General features: G+C 46.3%; 1 protein-coding gene across 1 annotated transcript; it reads right to left on the bottom strand.

The window, feature by feature from the left end:
- Positions 1-12,027: 12,027 nt before the first annotated feature.
- LOC140212782 (uncharacterized) lies at positions 12,028-19,013 on the bottom strand. Its single transcript, XM_050181010.3, has 3 exons — positions 17,667-19,013; positions 13,685-13,789; positions 12,028-12,237 (listed from the first exon to the last, which is right to left on the bottom strand). The coding sequence occupies exons 1-3, from the start codon at positions 18,372-18,374 to the stop codon at positions 12,151-12,153; spliced, it is 900 nt and encodes a 299-aa protein (XP_050036967.2). The 5' UTR covers positions 18,375-19,013; the 3' UTR covers positions 12,028-12,150.
- Between the last annotated feature and the right edge of the window lie 221 nt (positions 19,014-19,234).

Genomic DNA, 19,234 nt, shown 5'->3' with positions numbered 1-19,234 from the left:
CGATAGCAAGTATTTCGCTTATCGGTTCACATTGCACGTTGTAGGGTATGAACTCATATTTCGTCAGCGTCTCCTGATGTGCAGCTTTCTAAAGTTTGTTATTCAGCATGCCGCCTTTAGGAACGTATTAAACTGGTGAACTGCAAACTTCGTACCTGGCGCGCGCCGAACTGGCATGTTTCATTGATGGCGTCATTGAGTGAACGCTTGACTGTAGCACTGGGGAGCACTTAGGTTCAAATTGCACCCCCAGACGTCCTATGACAAGGTCAGACAGGCTATAAAATGGTGGCAAGGAGAACCTCCAATAAAAACAAGCTGGCATAATTTACTAACTCAAAGTCCCCTTAAGTAGACTCTCTCCACAGTAGGGTGGCAGTGCAGGGAAACACCGGAGCTCATTCTTTGATGCCACCGCCGATTCGGTGCAGCCGGGTATATGAAAGTGCAGGTACCGGTTAATGTTTTTTCGATAAACACGTACGGTAAAAAGAGGATGAATTTCCCCACCATTGGCGACAATTTTGCATTCCATAAACGAAGCGGGCGTAATCAAGAGGTTCGGACTGGAGCGAAAAACATGCATACGCCAACAATAAGGCCAGCAATAACAGCGTTCAAGGATGCTTTGACAAAGTGGTAACGCTAGTGTCGAGACAACATCTAAAAGAGTGACGAATATACTGTTAGCAAATATGGGTTGGCTATAACAGAGAAGCAATTACCGCAATTCTTACCCGCCCATACATGGTCGTTACATTGAACTTCATTAAAGACCAGTTCTATTTTATTGAGGGCATCATCACGTCCTATTTGAAAATCGCAGAAGGCCGCTAGAGGTGCATGTGACTTGTACGCGTGGTAGTCCTGTCATCACATCGAAACGCGGATTTGAGGACGGTGCCATCTCTGACCCTTTTGCTGCTCAAGCTGGAGGCTTTTTTTTTTTATTTGAGTAGTATTGGGTAGCAATTGAACAAATGGCACATCCCGTGCTTCTTTCCGTTTGGCGCCCTAATCCGCCCAATTCCCGAAAAACGTCCATGATGTCGTTCGGACAATCTGGCTAGACTGCCTTGAACAGTCAGTGCCGTTAAAGGTGAGTGTTATGTCGCTTCGTCTGATACAAGTGATTTGCAGCCGCGAACTGTTTTAGAACTTCCTAAACGCCAATGTGACAGTGTGATGTGAGGTGTACATGGCATTCACTTGAAAGAAGCCATCAAAAAGAACAAATATACCTCACATTCACTACTTGGGATTCAATTCTAGCGTTTTGAGCAAACGCGCACTTTGCCAATACGAGGAAAAGCTGCGGAGAAAGCTTAAATGGCACAATGAAGGAATGTGACAGCATATGAAGTGAAACTTCCTCAACATGGTGTAATCACAGCATTTCCACAACAATAAATTGATAATTACTGCGCACAATGAGAGAGGGACATCACTGTTACAAACAATAAATCCTGGATTTTGCGTGTCACAATCACTGTATGATAATGTGGCGCTGTATTGAGAGACTACAGAATGATTTTTTACCACAAGGGGTTTCCCATATAGACAACATGATAGAGGCTCATTGCAAGGTGCTATGCAAGCAGCAATGGGACGAGCTGTGCGACTCGGTGGAGGGCCAGCTCAAGAACGGTAAAAAGCTGGGGTCTCCTGAGTCACCTACTGCACGATGGCAACACCAAGTGAAATCAGAAGAGAGCTTTGGCGAAAGCTGTTCATTTGGCCACCGACTCGACTCCAGATGAGGTGGTCACAGAGCAGCTCAGAGACAAGTACCTGGCGGGCACGGACGATCCGGTGCGCCCCCCCCCCCCCGTTTCCCGAGTACGAAGGGCGTGACGTACCATCTATGGACGAGGATTTTACCGTGGCTGAGGTCAAGCGGGTTCTCGCATCCCTAAACGGCAGATCTGCCCCTGGGCCCGACGGGATCACCAACAAAATTCTCAAGCGCCTCAACGACGACTCAGTCGAGTTTCTTACACACAAGATGAATGAAATCTGGTGCAGCGGCCTCATTCCCAAGAGCTGGAAAGCTACCTACACAGTACTCATACCCAAGCCAGGTAAGGCGCCGAGGATCGACAACCTAAGGCCCATCTCCCTGAGGCCGTGTGTTGGGAAAATGGCCGAGCATGCCATTTTCATCTCACCGACCATCTCGAGTCTAACGAATGCTATACACACTACATGTTTTGCTTTCGGTCGGGGCTTTCGACTCCGGACGCCAGGAGGCTGATCAAGCACGAGATCATTGACTCTATTGGATCTGGAAAAGGCTTTTGACAACATATCGCACGCCTTTATTCTCAAGAGCCTGACAGAGTGTAACGTCGGCCAACGGGCGTACAATTTCGTGCGCTCCTTCCTTTCCTCAAGGTCCACAAGACTCAAGATTGACGAGTTTTTGACCCACGAAATTCAGCTTGGGCCAAAGGGAACACATCAGGGGGTGGTGATCTCGCTAACGCTGTTCAACATGTCCCTAATCAACCTGTCGACGGCCTTGAAAAAAATCCCGTACATTAACCACACGATCTACGCGGACGACATCACCATGTGGTGCCCCAGCGGATGTGAGGGTCAGGTCGAGGGTGCTTTGCAAGAGGCCATCGATGTGACGGAGCGGTATTTTATCCCCACCAGGCTAAGGTGTACGCCCGCTAAATCCGAGCTCTTGCTCTACAAGAAGAGGCCCAGAGGCGGTTCTCACCGGTACCGGAAGCCATCAACAGAGTGCCACATTACGTTATTCACCGGTAAGGGCTCCCCAGTTCAGCGGGTAGATACTATCAGGGTCCTAGGAATGTTTATCGAGTCGAACGGGGCCAATGGAGACGCTCTCAAACGCATTTGTTCCAAGACCGAAAGCGCCCTCGGCCTGATCCGAAGAATCGCCAACAGGTACCGCGGAATCAGGGAAGACAATCTGATCCGGATTATCCACGCCTTCCTGCTATGCCACCTAGCTTATTCAGGGGCTATGATCAACTGGATCGTATCGGAGTGCAACAAGATCAGTGCCCTAATCAGAAGAGTCTCCAAGGTTGCCCTCGGCCTTCCCATTCGAACGCACACAAAATACCTGCTCTATTTGGGAATTCACAACACGTTCTAAGAAATCGTTGAAGCCCAAGAATTTTCCCAGTTTATCAGACTCTCCGGTACCCCAGCGGGCCGAGCCATACTTGGCAAGCTGGGACGTAACCCTGCGGTCGTCAGTCTCGACGCTGTGAAGCCGCCCAGCGACGTAAGCTCGAAGATTTACATACACCAGATGCCACGCAATATGCATCCCACCTACAACGAAGGACGAAGACGAGCCAGGGGTAAAGCTCTGCTCGACAGTGCCCGCTTGAACAAGGACCGAACATGCTTCGTAGACGCTGCTTCGTACGTTCAAAAACAGGCCTCCAACATTGGCAGCACAGGATGACGGAACCTATCATTTCTCATGCTTGTTAGTTCAGCCTCCCGCGCTTTACCTCGCACCCATTGCACACGGCAAGTGAGTGTTGTCCCACTTATACGTTATGTGGAACTTCATGGCGACGCCGATGCCAACGTCAATGACGACTGCAAACATTTGGCTGGAGTGTCCATTTGATCGTCATCGCAATAAAAATGCAGTCGTAGAATATGGTCACCTCTATTAAGCAGAGAAAGGGTAAGTGCTTTAGGAATGCATTATTTGACCCCACAGCGTTTCTCCGACTTGCAGGAAGCGTTCATCACATACGGGCAAAAAAAGTTGCAACCAATTTACACATGTCTATTCGCTCCATTTATTCACCCTATTTATTCACACTATTCACCCCACCACCTCGTACTTCGGCTGTAACATGTGGAACGCAATAATAATAATAACAGTAGTAATAATAAGAACAGTAAACTTTACGACAAATTTTTCCAACACCGGAGGGTTATTGATATATTTCTGCTGCAGACGTTGCCAGTAGCCTCTCCCTAAGCATGGACCGTCTGAATTTGCGTCCGCAAAGCTGTTGCTGGGTGCGTACACGAAAAATTACATGCATTCACTTTCCAACACCTGTATAAGTTCATCCCTATAGCTCACAAAGGTAGTGTCTCTAGAGAGCACAGCGCGCACAGTATGGTATACATTAACAGGTGAACACATGAGGGTACAGCAAACAGACTTTTCTCCTCTATCTAGCGCAGTGGCGCCTGGCTTTGCAGTAGACGCCAAGCGGTTGGTGGCGCTACTTACACTGAACGCCCTTCTCCACAGCGCTGATATTGCTTCAAGTAGCTGTTGCAGCAGGAATGCCGGCAAAGTAACAGTCACAAATCGACGTGTTCTCTACAAATTTATGAAAGGCTTTCTGTACGTACGCAAATATAATTTGTATAATTCGCGTACCCACATTTACGTGGAGTGGCTACACGTACATACCTCAGTTCCAGTTATTGGGACTGCTCCTCTGAAGAAGCAACCGATCCGTTGTAGGTGCTCTCGGAAGTCATGAACTGGACTGATAACGGCACCTTCGGACAGTTTCATGAAATGGGAACAAATGGAAAGCAATTGATGATCCCGACGGCATGCTAGTGCCGTACGTCGACATATTTAGTGCAAAATGCCTCAAATGGCCAGAGACGCTCGGTGATATAAGCGTATGGCACACGATGTTATGGGAGATAACAAACGGACACCAGGTGTACCAAACGAAGCCTGAAAATTATTTCTAAAGCGTAAAAAAGGCAAAATACCTTAATTCTACCGGCACACGTGTTCGATGCGCAAAGAAAATACGTTTGTTAGAAACAATACAGACACCCAGGGAAAGGCATAAGTCAAAGCGAGACCGGTGCAACTTCGTCCAAGCTCCCCACGCCATCCAACTTAAATTTGGCTCATACGGTAAACAGCACTCTGAGGGGGTCTCTGTGTTTATTGCGACCCTTATGCAAAACCACTATTTCTTCTGGCATCATCAGAATTTACCTGCCGAAAACACAAACGACAAATATATAAATGCGCACTTGCAGATTGAGTACGCACTTCGGAAAAAAAAAAAAAAAAGACATCGGTTTGTCGCACGTCCGTCCTCAACCTACAAGCGCCTGCTCAAGTACCGAATCCAGGGAGCCTTTCACTATGTATGTGTATATGTATACCACGTGTTCGAGCCAGAGTTAGCCAAGCCATTCAACATAAAAAGAAAGATTCAGACATCTGACGACTGCACATCGTAGCAGTTAATACAGTATGGCATCTTTCACCGCAACTTTATGATGTTTTTTTTAGAAGTTTGACTAACCTTAACTGACACACACATGCGCGCGCACATACACACAAACAAACACGCACGTGCTTCTTAACCATTTGAATTTGACACGTTGCATGAAATGAATATAAAGACAATGGTGCTATACTTTACTACTATACAGCGTTTAGCTTCTTCACGATAGTATCGCTTCGCATTATGTTCAAGATGCGCATTTCTCCTTATAACGGAGGGAAGCCTATTGGGTGTCAGCCTAATGTTCTTCCTCGCTTTTGTGTGTGTCTGTGTGCACTAGACAGCACTGCCGCTGATATGAACTAGACACTTTCTTACCAATTTTCTGCCAATGTAGCTCCATTACTTTTTTCATAACTCTCGCGCACGCCATAGTAGGCTTCCGACAGGCTTAAACGAAAGCAACACCACAACTTGGTCAGTGTATCGCACGTGCGTGCGATACACTGAAAGAAAAAATGATAGCAGCAAGACAACAAAAACAAAAGAAAAGTCGTGTCAGAAGGTTACCTTTATTGTATACAAATATACCTTCAGAAACCATTTAACAAAGAACATTGATCACCGAAGCGAAGCTCTGTGGAAGGCATTGAGGAGACATCGTAATTTTCTATAACTTCAGCATCGCACATGGCGCCTTCAAACTTGGACATGAAGATAGCGGAATATTGCCTGGCAGAGTTCGCTTTTCTGAAAAAAAAGAAAAGAAACAAGAGAAAATGTTGGGAAGGTGCGTGACAGAGCGACGTGTGTAACGCACACCTGTGTAATGCGCACGCGCGTGGTGCACAACCACGGGCGTGCGCTCGCTAAGTACGAATTCAACAGGGCGCATGAAACGAAAACTGCTTATTATTGCTGCATTGCGACCGGGGTGCAGTGGCCGGATGAATGTCAGACAGTGGAAGAAACGCAGGAAATAATAAAGAAGAGAGAAATACCAGTTTTAACAACTTCAAATGATACAAGTACTGTCAGCCCGTCATGGGCTGACAGTATCATCAAATAAAATAATAACGATAGGCAACACTTAGGTTCTAAGCCTTATTCAAGCGGTCGAAAAGCTAAATATACCAAGTAATTTTGTTAATGCAGAGTGAATACAATGAAGAAATTTATCATACTATCCATAGGATATAAAAAATAAGCAATACAAGTTAGATGTACGAAATACGAATATATACCTTATCTTTTAATACAAGAAATGATGCACTGCGAGCTCCGTGTTAGAGAATGATGCAGAATAATAAAAATTGTCCGCAGGACGCGACATGTTCAAATGCAGAAACTATGCTAGGTAGCGGTAGCATGCATATTACGTACGTAATCGGTGTTCAGGTGGCTACTGTTTCGAAGAAGTGAACGGGGCTGGCAAATAAAGTTATGAAAGGCCTTTGTCGGGGATAACTGATCCTGTATGGAAAGATGATACGAACAAGCATGTTGACCTTGAGGCTATGGTCTGTGCCTTTTAGAGGTGTAAGTAGATGGAGCAATGTAGCCTCACCTAAGCGTGCAATACTGGTGACATAATTTGAGATACATCCTAACCCTGGTGATTTTCCTCCCTCTGAGGATAACTGCGATTGCAAAGGCATGTTCACTTTAGTAGCGCTCGCACATATTGCTGATCACTAATACTACGAAGGGAAGGCTCCTATACGCTTTTGGAAGCGTGAACTACCGATGTTTGGCAAGCATGCTATATTAAGAACGTATATTCAAGGTCTTGTCAAATATAATTGGTGTCTAGCTAGGTCTTCAGAGGAGAGGTTGTTAAAAAAAGTTGTCCTTGAGGTTAGGTCGTATAGGACATTGCTTGATGGTAAGGTAGGACGTTTTACTTATATTATGATGCCTGGGATTTTGCTCGGATAGTAGAAAAAATGAGAAAATTTATGAGAATTCATTTATTACTCTCAGTACCATGGCACACTGCTATAAGGCGCACCATCGGTGTGGAAGAAGGCGACAGGTGCAATAGGGAAAGGAACAAGCTTTTGAAAATCTTACCTTGATAATTTTTTTCTTCATCTTCGCTTCCTCCATTCGGCTAAAGCAGATTCATGAAACTCAGAAGAAATAGTTCTTTTTCTTTTGTGAACAGGCGCAAACGCACCCTTGATCTTACGGCAAGGGCAGGGAGAAATATATGGGATCATACCAAAAAAATATTCCAGGTTGTATTAGTCCGATGAGCGTTGCAAGTGCAAAAGGAGAAAAGATGAGGAAGAAGAAAGCAGGCCGAGGAACACTGTTTGACGTTGCATACAATCAACAAAACGAATAACTTTTTGATTGCTCTCTTGTAATTTGTTTGTTTTTGTAATTTTCCTTTTCTTTCCTTTTTTCCTGATCGAATTCGTAACACTCCAAAAGACTAGGTAATCGTTTCAGCACGCAATTGTTGGCAAATCCCCCAGTGTGGGTATGAGCCATAACATGAAGCCGCCGCCGCCGCCGCCGCCACCACCACCACCACCACCACCACCACCACCACCACCACCACCACCATCATCATCATCATCATCATCATCATCTTCTTCAAATTTGGACCCGCGTATTGATGTGTCCAGGTAAGACAACGCAAAAACTTGCACCTGTTCAATAACAACCTATAATGACACAACAAAGAGGCAGCTTGATGCGCGCGGATGCGCGCAGACAATTTCGTCGGTGATTCGGACATTGGCGGTAGTAACGTGAGAGTCGGTGTTGAAATCGACTAACAATTTTTCCTATTTTATTGAAACCTTGTGGGGAAGTTGTTTAAATGCGCCGTTCTTTATAATCAGAAAAACATCATTTAACTCTAGGAATTCCTTGTCGAACTTCAACGTTAAATCCAGGTGATATTGAAACCGCGCACGCTGTGAGCGTAGCAAAGGCTGCCCCGCCATCATATCAGATGAAAACGCCCCGTGACGAAAAGCGCTACGAAGTTAAAAATTATGGGGTTTTACGTGCCAAAACCACTTTCTGATTATGAGGCACGCCGTAGTGGAGGACTCCGGAAATTTCGACCACCTGGGGTTCTTTAACGTGCACCTAAATCTAAGTACACGGGTGTTTTCGCATTTCGCCCCCATCGAAATGCGGCCGCCGTGGCCGGGATTCGATCCCGCGACCTCGTGCTCGGCAGCCCAACACCATAGCCACTGAGCAACCACGGCGGGTCGCTACGAAGTTCGAAACTGGACATCGCGGCCTGTCGCGACACATACCAATACATCATAGCTTGCTCGACATTTGAAGCGACTTCCACTATCAACGTTTGTCGCGACGTGCCATTGTGGAAACTTTGTCAAAAACTTCTTCATGGGGTGCTTCTGTGTGGTGTAGCAGCAGCGCCTGCGGGGTTTTAATGTAGCTTTGGCAGAGCTTTAAAATTCGGTGATGAATATCACAAATTAGGAGTTGTTTGAAAGCTAACTATCTTAGCTTGAGGCACCTTTTTGTAGGGATAGGGCTTCTAACGCCCATCACCCGTAACAGAACGGTGGCGCCATCTGGGAACGGGGTAGAGAAGGAGCAGTTTAGGAGGGCCACGAGGTAACACGAAGCGGCGCCACCCATTGAAGGGGTGAAACTAGGGAAAATGCCCGCTAACACCCCGAGCGGTGTCAGCGTTTCCAGGTTTGGCTACTTTACGCCAAATTTGTTACCTTTGAAGGCTCGTGGCGGGAAAATTTTCGCGTTGGCTAAATGGCTACTTTCTGGCTACTTTTCAATAAAAAATTTTTCTAGAACTGCAGAGAAACCAGACAAAATGTTACAACTAAATAGCATAATTCTCTGTACTACACCTCTTATGACACACACACCACGTGCAACGACCATCCTCACCATGTGTATTTGGAAGGGAGGACAAACCACCGCCTTGCGACCTGCGAAATTTATTCAAAACGAACACCTTCCGGCTCATTCCATGGCACGTCTCCTTTTATTGTTGAGACCTCAGAAAATCATAAAGTGGAAAGGCGTTTTATTACGGTTTCATGAAGAATTTGAGCAAATACGTTTGAGAACACATCGATATATGGTTACGAAACTACTATAAATACATTTTTCTGAAGTGATAAAGAAACCTGACTAGTACACGATATTTCCTTGCAAAGTTGAGATATGACACAGGGATACACTGACAAATGACTAAAGAGCGAGAATTGTTCGCAGGACATGTTACCTGGTACCAAAGTGCAACGACAACTATCGGCGTTTACTTAATCAGTTATACAGGGCTCCCATATTCTCGAATACGAATATGGGAGCCATCAGTCATATAGAACTTGTATCCTGGAAGTCACGTTTTAAGTTAGTCGAAGGGCTCTAAACATAGCCGCTCCAAAAGGATGAGTTCATAATCGGTCAGAGCAACCTTTTCTTATTAAGTGATTCGTCATGGCGGCCACCTGGCGACTTTTTTGCTACTTTTCAGTACATCAGTTTGAAATCGCTGCTTCTAAAGCTTTCTCATCGACATGGACTGCGTTTTGTAATGATTGTGTGACGCCAGACATTCAGGGGCCCATGGCTGTGTCGCCTGCTTTGAAACAGTTGAAGACAGCATCCTATGTCATGTTCCGCAAGCTCTGGCACCCAACCCCGGATCAAGGGCATCGGCGTAGTACGGTGTCTGCGATTCACTCGAGTGGCAATAGCAGCAGCAAACTACCGAGACGCCCATGCAAGATCAAAACGATGCATGGCGGTCATGACGTATTTCCAGCTCTGGCAATCACTTCCGGCGTTTGCAGTAAACAAAAGCAGGGCCTTCTAGATTCCATTTGCTTAAGTGAGAGCCGTTTTGTGGGCTGTCTACACGTTTCTTTACTACTTAGTGTCACTGAATGCCTTACGCTTCAACTGCGACAGAAAAAAATATCAAATAGACGTTTTACACTACTCGGACACCGCTAAGATTTTGGGAGTCTGCTGCAGGGATGCGTACAATTTATAATGCAATGCATAACTGAAGCTCGGAAATTTGGCGTCATGTCACCTAAACTTCTCGCCTCGGAGCAATAGGAATAACTGGTGAAAGTGCCGATGCTCTGAAAGAACGACGCGCAACTACAATAAAGACTTGTTTTGGGTCATGGAGGGAATGCCAGTATTCTCAAAGCACTAGTTTTTCATGAGAAAGGTATGTATCCTTCGCAGAATGAATCCGTAGTGCGTCTTACCTTCCTACTGGGCGAATACCTTCGTTCAAATTGGGACAACATGTTATTCTTGGTTCACGAGACCTTAGACAAGGCCAGAAAGGTATCGAAGTGTGTGGCTGGAATAGTCAAAGATTGCTCTGAATTAAACGAAAACTATCATATTTACAAACTCAAAGCTCTGTGATGTACGAGTTACAGACAGTAGCCTGGGAATTCAGAGAAGCACTGGAGCGCACGCCATGATACCACAGCGGCAGTGGCTGACGTCAGTGCAGTCGGTTATATGAACGCGCGACTGCGGATTGTTTCTGCGATGTGCGTGTATGGCAACAAGAGGATGGACGCCCTCGCCGCTGGCGACAAGTTTTTTGCAATCTAAGAATGGCCCTCGCGTAATCGAGAGGTTTGGGTAGGAGAGAAAAAGTAGGCGCGCGCCAGGAACGTTGCCAGCAAAAATAGCGTACAAGTATTCCTTCGGCAAAACTTTGACGCTTCCATCGAGTTAATAACGCGGAAAGTGACTGGCACATTAATCGCTAATGTGGATTGACTAGTGTAAAGAAACTAGCAGCGCAATTATCATTCGTCGGTATAAGCTGCATTGAAGGCAAGTGCACTTTAACCCGTGTTCGTGTTCTCTTGCAAAATAGTAAACGGTAGCGAGAGAGGGCATTAACTTGCATGCGTGGCAGCACTATTCTCATCGCCACGCAGAGCGGGTCCCGAGGCCCGCACCAGAATATATTCTAGGTTTCGAAAGATGCGGCTGCATCTCTAGCACCACTTCTGGTTAGCCGAAGTGTCGCTACTGAATCGTGTAATAGGAGACAGTCCAAGCAATCTCGCCGGCTACACTTTGGCGACCTCGGACGTCAGCTGACTGACATCCCCCTTTAAGGTGCCGCAATTTCAGACTATCTGGCTCCTCAAATGGAATGCCGGATATTACCTAAATGGTATAATGTAGCAACTGTATACTTGCGTCACATCTTATGCTGCGCCCTGTTCGAGGCTGTAATCTCATTTCGAGTAACAAGCCTGTGATGCGCTCCGGGCATTCGCGCTAGTTGTGCTTGAACCTGCAGTGTCGCGTAACGGGCCTGTTGTGAAATCCTAGTTTTACGCACGTTCGTCTGAAAACGGGGGCAGTTGATCCATATTGACGAACGGTAAATAGAATTGATATAGATTAAGCTAATAATGAAGATGTGCACAAGGTATTCGATACTTGGGATTGAATTTACATCTGTTTAGAAAACGCTCAATTGATCAGAAAAACCAGGAATGTGCCGAAGAATTACGCGCGTATTGAAAACACGTGACGCAGCAGCAGCTAGCGAGCACCCATTGTCACACAAATGCAAGAGCGTTCGCAAAAAAAAAAAAAAAAAAAAAAGAGAAAGACAAGCGCCGCTTGAAATATTGCCGTAGTGAACGGAACTGCGCAGATTGAAACGGTCGGGTTTGTGTAGGCATGCCAGAAAACTCAATCGTCATTCGTGTGCCTAAGAAGCGGCCAATGTTCGAGGGTCCCCGCAAGCGTGTATGCTAGCTTAAATGGACATTACACAATAACAGCAGCGGTTACAACCTTTATTCAATGCCCAATTGTATGTTCATGTTGCGAGGAAGCGCCTGTCATGCTTTGACGGCAATAAAATCCTGTACAGCGCAGCAATGATAAGAAGCTTTAAGAGGCATTACTCCTTCATGAGTGGAGTACACATGGCATGATCAAGCGTTAGGGTACCATTGTACAGGAACCTTGCTTGGCACAGTCCATTGGCCTGTAACAGAAAGGATAAGATGGCAATGTAATAGGCGAAATGATGAACGCAGTAACAAGCGCAGAAATATTGAGCGCGCTTCCACTGTGTGAAGTAGAACCAGCGAAGCTGTATTGGGACGACTATATTGGCAACTATACTTACAGAGGTCGGTATAGGACTATTATATTGATTGAACAAAGACACAGACATAACTTCGTAGTTTCTATAGTCTTCATCTTATCTCTCTCGTTACCAGTGATTATAGCTTTGTGGTTGCTGCGGTACACCACGATCGGTTATACTGCTATGCTAGACAAGTTCTTGCGAAAGGTTAAATCTATACACGACCGGTGACGCGTGATCGACGCACTGACGTCCGTGTAACACTCAATTGCCATCTGTTTCAAGAGAAAGCATACAATTCTCGTGGCGGCGGGGCGAGCTAGGTTCGACGTTGAAGTTGACGATTGGTGGGCAGACTAAAAAAAAAACGTTTTGTTATGCTTCTCCACCCTCGAATGGGAGTTTCCAGATGGCCATTCAGGTCATGTGTCATAACATGGTCGACGAGATGATAACATTGAGAGCGACCGCTGCGACTTGTCTCGTTTGCACGCATGCGCACGGGGTGGCGTCGGAGCAGTTTTCGGCGTACAGGTGACACATTGGACGGACGGATCCATTAGCCATATACAGCTCCGCTGTAAATGGCCATATGTTGTCTGCCAACGATACTGACAAATCTAAATGCAGTACATTTATTCCCCAATAGCAAAATTAACGCGCCTAAGCTTTCGTACAGGCAACGTTGCGGAAGATCAATATGAAATTAGTTATGGCATCCTCGTAGCGTAGTTAGGCGCTTATTCTGATACACGCAATAAAGATGGGAATATTGTGAAAGTAGTGGTGGTTTAAAACCCGCTATCCCTAGCAAAGTAAACATTACAGCTACCGGTTCGGTTACATATCTGAGCACTAAATGTTTACCGGGACGGCATTTTGGTAAAATCTGAGATTTATTGATCTGATGATTTATTTTTGTAGACATTGCATATAGTGCTTGTACGAGGTTGGGTGGCCGGAACAGGTCCCTACGTAGTCGTTATAAATTGAGTGCATTGAGTGCAGAAGATCGGCGAACTTTCATCCCTCAAGCTCGCATAAGCAGTTTCCCAAAAGAAACCACACGCGTAGTGTGCAGCAAGCGCAGACGCAGTAATTAACATACTCGTGTTCTAATGTTCTAATTATGGATGGTTCAATTACGAAAATGCCACTCCCGCCTGCAGCAGGCGACTGCTCGCCGTATTTATGCTCGTATATTCTATAAATACTTTAAAGAGTTTGGCTAACGTTAGCTGGGCCACGCTGCACAGCCGTAAATTGTTCCGTACCTACAAAAATACGACTGGTATCAGTCTCAGTTCGCGGTTACTCTGTTAGAGTAGCTAAACGTACATACCTCACTTCCAATTGGCGTGCACTGCTCCTGGGTGTAGGCAACGGAGCTGTTGCAGGCACTCTCAATGGTGGTGAACTGAACTCTGTATACGATGCCATCGGTTAGCTGCGTGGAATGAGGACGAAAAACATGAGAGTATGATTGGACACCATTGCAGCGTTTGTAAGTATGGACACTTCCTGCGAAAGAGGTGACATAAGTTAAGTTGCTGGGTTTTACTTTCCGATTATGAGGCACGCCGCAGTGGAGGACTGCGCAAACTTAGACCACCTGGGGTTCTTTAACGTGCACCTAAATTTAGGTACACGGGCGTTTCAGCATTTCGCCCCCATCGGTATGCGGCCGCCGTGGCCGGGATTCGATCCCGCGACCTCGTGCTCAGCAGCCCAATATCATAGCCACTGAGCAACCACGGCGGGTAGACGTCACGTATAGTCAGTGACTTTCGGCGAGAAAAAGTGAGCGAGAAAAGACAAATGGACACATGGTGGGCTAAATGAAACATAAAATTAGTTTTAAAGCGCAAGACAAGCAAAAATGCTACAATACCATTGACGCACGCGCGGAATCCGTCAATACAATTGAGGAAAAACGTACATGGGAAAAATTCGTACAGGCTGCGGTGCAACATATTCCAAGCTCGGCACGTCTTCGACAACAATTGTCATTTCTCACAGCTAAACAGCGCACTCAGCTTGTATATTTTGTTGCGAAATTGTGTTTTTTTTTGTTTGCCACGAGAAATGCGCAGAAATAAGAGGCTGCGCAGCCTGCACTTTATGGCGCTTCTATTTTTCCCATGGCTGGAACTGTAAACGTTTCACTCAAGTCTGGCGGGATGCGTAGGTTAAAGCGAGAGCTTTGACCGGTATCTTATAGATGTAACTTCGGAGGACAGCTTAAAGCTAGCCTTCTTTATCTAGCCCACCGCGGTACGGCGTGTGTACGTGCATCGTTGGTTATATGCAAGTGATGCACTGTATCACAAAATATGGTTGTAAAAGATGCAATTTAGAACATATAGAAAGAAAAAAAAAAACAGTAGTTAACTGACGGTGGGGCCGCGGCACGGGCAGAGGGTTCTTACACGCTGCTAGTTCTTTTCGCACATAGTTATACTAACCTGCCTATATAACCACTGCAGGTTCATATCCAACGTTTATGTCAAAAGATATTACGACTGAAGCAGCACCTCTATGAAACATGCGAGCGCGTGGCAGACGGCCTCGTCGTCCGCATGTTGCTCGACGTCGAATCAAGAAAACGCGAACAGTGCCTTTGCTCCGAACTGCCTGCACGTCATTTTGAAGGTATCCTTGTTTCTCGTAATACTGCGCGAGATCGCAAGAAAAAAATGAAACGGAACAATCTGGTAGGGCAAACATGCTGTATGTCATTCGCCGTTAGCTCGAAAGCTGGTCTCAGCAGGACCACGCACTTCATACTAGTCTGCTCGCGTCAGCCCTCTCGCTCGCGCTTGTTTGGTTCGCTTTGATTGTCGTGGTTTGAGATTGTTTTGTAGAAAGTACTATACACTTGCGATTACGCTGGAACCTTCGACGAGGTATGTATAAAAGCCGACCCGTTTGACCCGCAGATCAGATTTTCGTAGATTGCTGACTTTGCTACATGTCTCAAATTCTTTGCCTCATATCAAGAAACAAAAACACTTAGATGTGCGCTCAAATTTCGCATTAGGGAGTACCGTAATCCCTGGTGAATATTTCACGTGTGCAAATGAGGACAGGTGAGCATGAAGAGACGTTCGGGTTACAGGGAACAAACAGAAAAAAGAAGAGTCGGCTCTTGTTTTTCTTTTTTTTTATTCCTCTGCAGCATGTGGTTGTTGAAGCCATTGGCGATGCCTGTTCCCGTTCGTACAGATGACGGTTTATAGAATGTCTCATGCGAGTCTATTGACCAGAGGAATTGCGCATGGTAGTACAGGTTTCTTTTAAGTTTCCTATGCGGACTCGCACACCTTCAAGAAGCACGGAGGTAACCGATACGGCTGTTTCAGTACAGAAGATTCGCTGTGGGCGAAACCTTGTTCCCAAAAATTTACCCTAACTTTCGGGGCATACGCTTTCGCTACGGAGCGCATCCTGAGGGTAGCGGATGCTAGAGAGACGCTCAACGCGAAACAATGAAGTATAGGCGTTTTGCTGCCAGTGCATATGTTGCGAGGAAGATTTAACACTGCTGGATGTTTGTTTGGAGCGACAGAAAGGGTTCGTAGGTGCAAATGTAGAGTTAACCTTTCCGATATGCTACATAAAAGTAACTTGGAGGAGGGCTGCCCGTTTTACGCGTACGCATTTAAGATGAGCGCTTTATGGCCAATCGCTGCTTATGTACTTTGAGACTGATACAATTTAAAACAGAAAACTCGAACTTGCATAGTGGGATAGTCAGTATGAATGTCAGCCAAGTTTAAAATGCTTAAGCGGTGTAGTACATTCGTATCAGCGCAAGCAACAGGCGATGCGCAGTGCTGCAAATAGGTATGGGTAAAGACGGCGAATACACAATCACGTAAGAAAATTCAAGCGTGAGCGCTCCAGTAAATGGGCCATCGGAGGGCTTTTTCGACATGGAGGATACGAGGCTGCACTAGACTGTCGGTTGTTCTCTCGCTGCTTTGATCCTTTCTGCTTGCTTTATTTTTACCAGTGAGTTTCGAATTTCCGTGACGTGAGAATGCATCATATTTTAAATACTGAGGAACTGTTGCGTCGCTATTGTCCACAAATGCGCAAACACTGACAGAATGTAACAGTGTCTTGTTTCATGCGATCTGACAACTTGTACAAAAAATGCGTCAAATAATTAAGCACGGCCCGCTTATCGGGATAAAAGCTGTGGATTGCGTGTCCACAACGTCACGTCGAGTGACAGACAAGGAAACAATAAACCAGTGTTCAGAAAAAAAAAGCGACCATAATTTTGAGTGGAGTGAATCCTTAAAGGGGGAGAGGCGAACCGACAGCAGCGCAGTGACGTCTACGCGGCATGAGAAACGCCCTCAGAAATAGTCCACGCTAAAGATTTGAACTTCATGTCCTGTGCGACTGTACCAGCTGATCGCCGTTATACTCATTCCGTAGGCAATTAAGACTCATCAGAATTCAGAGAAGTGGATGTCTTTCAAGGCCGATGTGCGAAATGACCAACAAGCGGGAGTCGAACCAGCCTGAAGGCGTAGAAATAGTCCGGCGTAACGTGCGCGTGACCTGGGTTAGGTGCTGGCGAAAAGTAGGCCCTCTACCGCGGGGAATTATCACGGCACAGCCAGCGCGAATGAGTAAAGAGCAAGACCAGGACTGAAAAAGAACACAAACGAACACAAACTTTACTCATTCAAGCATGAACCAACCAGCGCAAGCAAGAGTTTTACTACAGCCAGCGTGTCCGGCCGGGTCGAGCGACGCGATCTAGCCGTAGTATAGAGGGGGGGAATAGGACATGCCCTATAACGCAGGAGCTGCTCGAATCGAATGTAAAGCACGGCAGCTTCATTGTGAAAGGTTGCGGGCTTTACGCCGGCCGCAGAAGTCGCATTGGAAGAGCGCAGAAATGCAATAATACTGGCGTGACGAAATTTGGCGAACTTTAACACGGGGTGGTTAAATTAATCCACATATCTCGTTACAGTATGGCGTGCCTCACAATCAGGAAGATATGACATGCAAAACCTCAGAATTTAAGTCACGTAATAGTTACATTAGTATACCGTGTGGACGCCCTTCTGATCCTCCCTATGTCTGAAAGCACTCGAGGCGGAATAATCGCGCAGCCCTGTTGTATGCTACGTTCTGTTTTCTTGCTGCTAACCACATTGAAAAATTGGCTCACTAAAACAGGGTTTAAGTACCATATTCAGGAAGAAAATAGCTAACGGGGGTGTGGTGCTGATGTCTATGTGTCATAATTTAAAGTAGATGAATTGTTGCTGATCGGCAACCAAAAGACCACTGCTTACCTGAGCTGCTGCCCGGGTCAAATTTAGAAGAGTGTTCTGGTTCCCATCATCCGGTTGAATAGTGGCGCTTTCTAGGGCTAGGTGGGCGTACTCCCGGTACGGCTTCGTACTCAGCAAGCTTTCTGGCGCGAGTACGCAGTCGCCAGGCTTTTGTTCTTGTGGCGGTTTCTCGAAGCATCCCTCAAAAGGGTCAGCCACCTCGGATGCGTCAAAGGCTGAGCACAGCAGCAGGAGCAACGGGAATACGAACATTGCGTACTGTCGCAGGGGCGCAGTTTCCGTAGCCAGCATACTTGCAGGAAGGGGCCGGTAGGCTTTAGCAAAAATACCAGCGGTGGTCGACACACAAAGCGACGTTGCTTGGTTGAATTTGAAAGCTAGTGCGAACGCACAGCCTGTTTTAAGGATCTTGAGATGGGGCCCCTGGTGACGCTGATAAAGCAATCGTTCGTCTTTTGTGTTATAGACTGACCTATCACAGCGATGGTATAAAGTTTGAAAACAGGGATGAAGTGCCTCAGACAGGCTGGCCAACGTTTCGATAGGAGGAGCTATCTTCGTCAAAGGCGGCCTCGTCATCCTCGGCGTGTTAGTTTTAAAGGGTGAGTGCAGTGACGTCACGTGCGGGTGTTGTCGCTGGCGGCTGGTTTTAAAGAGAGAGTTTACAAGAGGAAACAAGCGCTGTCGTCCGACGTCTGTGAGCTTCATTCTCAAGACGAGGGGACAAGAGCGTCCGAGTGGGCACGCGGGGCGAAAAGAATAGAAGCAGAAAGAAAGGAAAAAAAAGGAAAAAAAAGAAGGGGTGGGGGTGAGGAAAGCCAGGGTGGCACCAAGACAGACAAAAAAGGGGGGGAGTGAAAGAAAAAGAAGGAGAAAAGTGAAATCTAAGAAATACGGGGGCTTGGGAGCGTGTTGGGGATGCGAAAGGTTAGGAGGTATTCAGGGGGAGTCGTTGGCGGCATGTTTTTGAGGCATTAAAACGGCCGGTCAAGCGGTCAGCGCGCGAGTAACACAAAAGAAAAAAAAAAGAAAAAAGGAGAAAACCCAGACACACACACAAAAAAAACATGAGTTGAAAGTGACTTGAGTAGCATAGTAGTAATACGTCAAGTAATTTTGAAATAGTTAAGGTGGCGACGAGGAGTCTGCGGTGCAATGTATGGGGTGACAAAGGCAGCGGCATGGTCTTTCAAGGGGCACTGCCCCACGCGCTTAACGTAGGTGTCGTTAGGCGGCATCCAGAGATGTCGATACTCTGGGTTGAGGCGCCGAAAAAGGCATATTGACTTCGGAATGTGTTGTCGAGGGGATTTCAAGAAAAAAAAAAGGATTAAGAAAAAAAAAGGGGGGGAGGGAAGCGAGAGGGGGAGGGGGGCCGAAACCGGTATAACAAACAGGAGGGTGACGCGCGCAGAAGGGGGCAAGTGTACATGGAAGAGGGGGATCGCACAGTTGGTATAGACGTAAAAACCTGAAAGGGTACATTAAATTGAATAGTAGGCAGGAAAAAAAAAATTTTTTTCCTTTTTTTCGAAATGGAAGAGTAGGTGAGGTTCTAAAACATTAAG

This window comes from Dermacentor andersoni, chromosome 7, assembly GCF_023375885.2.
Source record: "Dermacentor andersoni chromosome 7, qqDerAnde1_hic_scaffold, whole genome shotgun sequence".
Classification (NCBI taxonomy): Eukaryota; Metazoa; Arthropoda; class Arachnida; order Ixodida; family Ixodidae; genus Dermacentor; species Dermacentor andersoni.
This window is presented reverse-complemented; position numbering and strand designations above follow the sequence as displayed.

Coding starts and splice junctions, on each gene's coding strand:
- LOC140212782 (XM_050181010.3), bottom strand. CDS start 18,374: ATGAAGCTCACAGACGTCGGACGACAGCGCTTGTTTCCTCTTGTAAAC. Junction 13,790..17,666: donor TGACCCGGGCAGCAGCTCAG/GTAAGCAGTGGT, acceptor CATTCCACGCAG/CTAACCGATGGCATCGTATA. Junction 12,238..13,684: donor GCACGCCAATTGGAAGTGAG/GTATGTACGTTT, acceptor TTTCTGTTACAG/GCCAATGGACTGTGCCAAGC.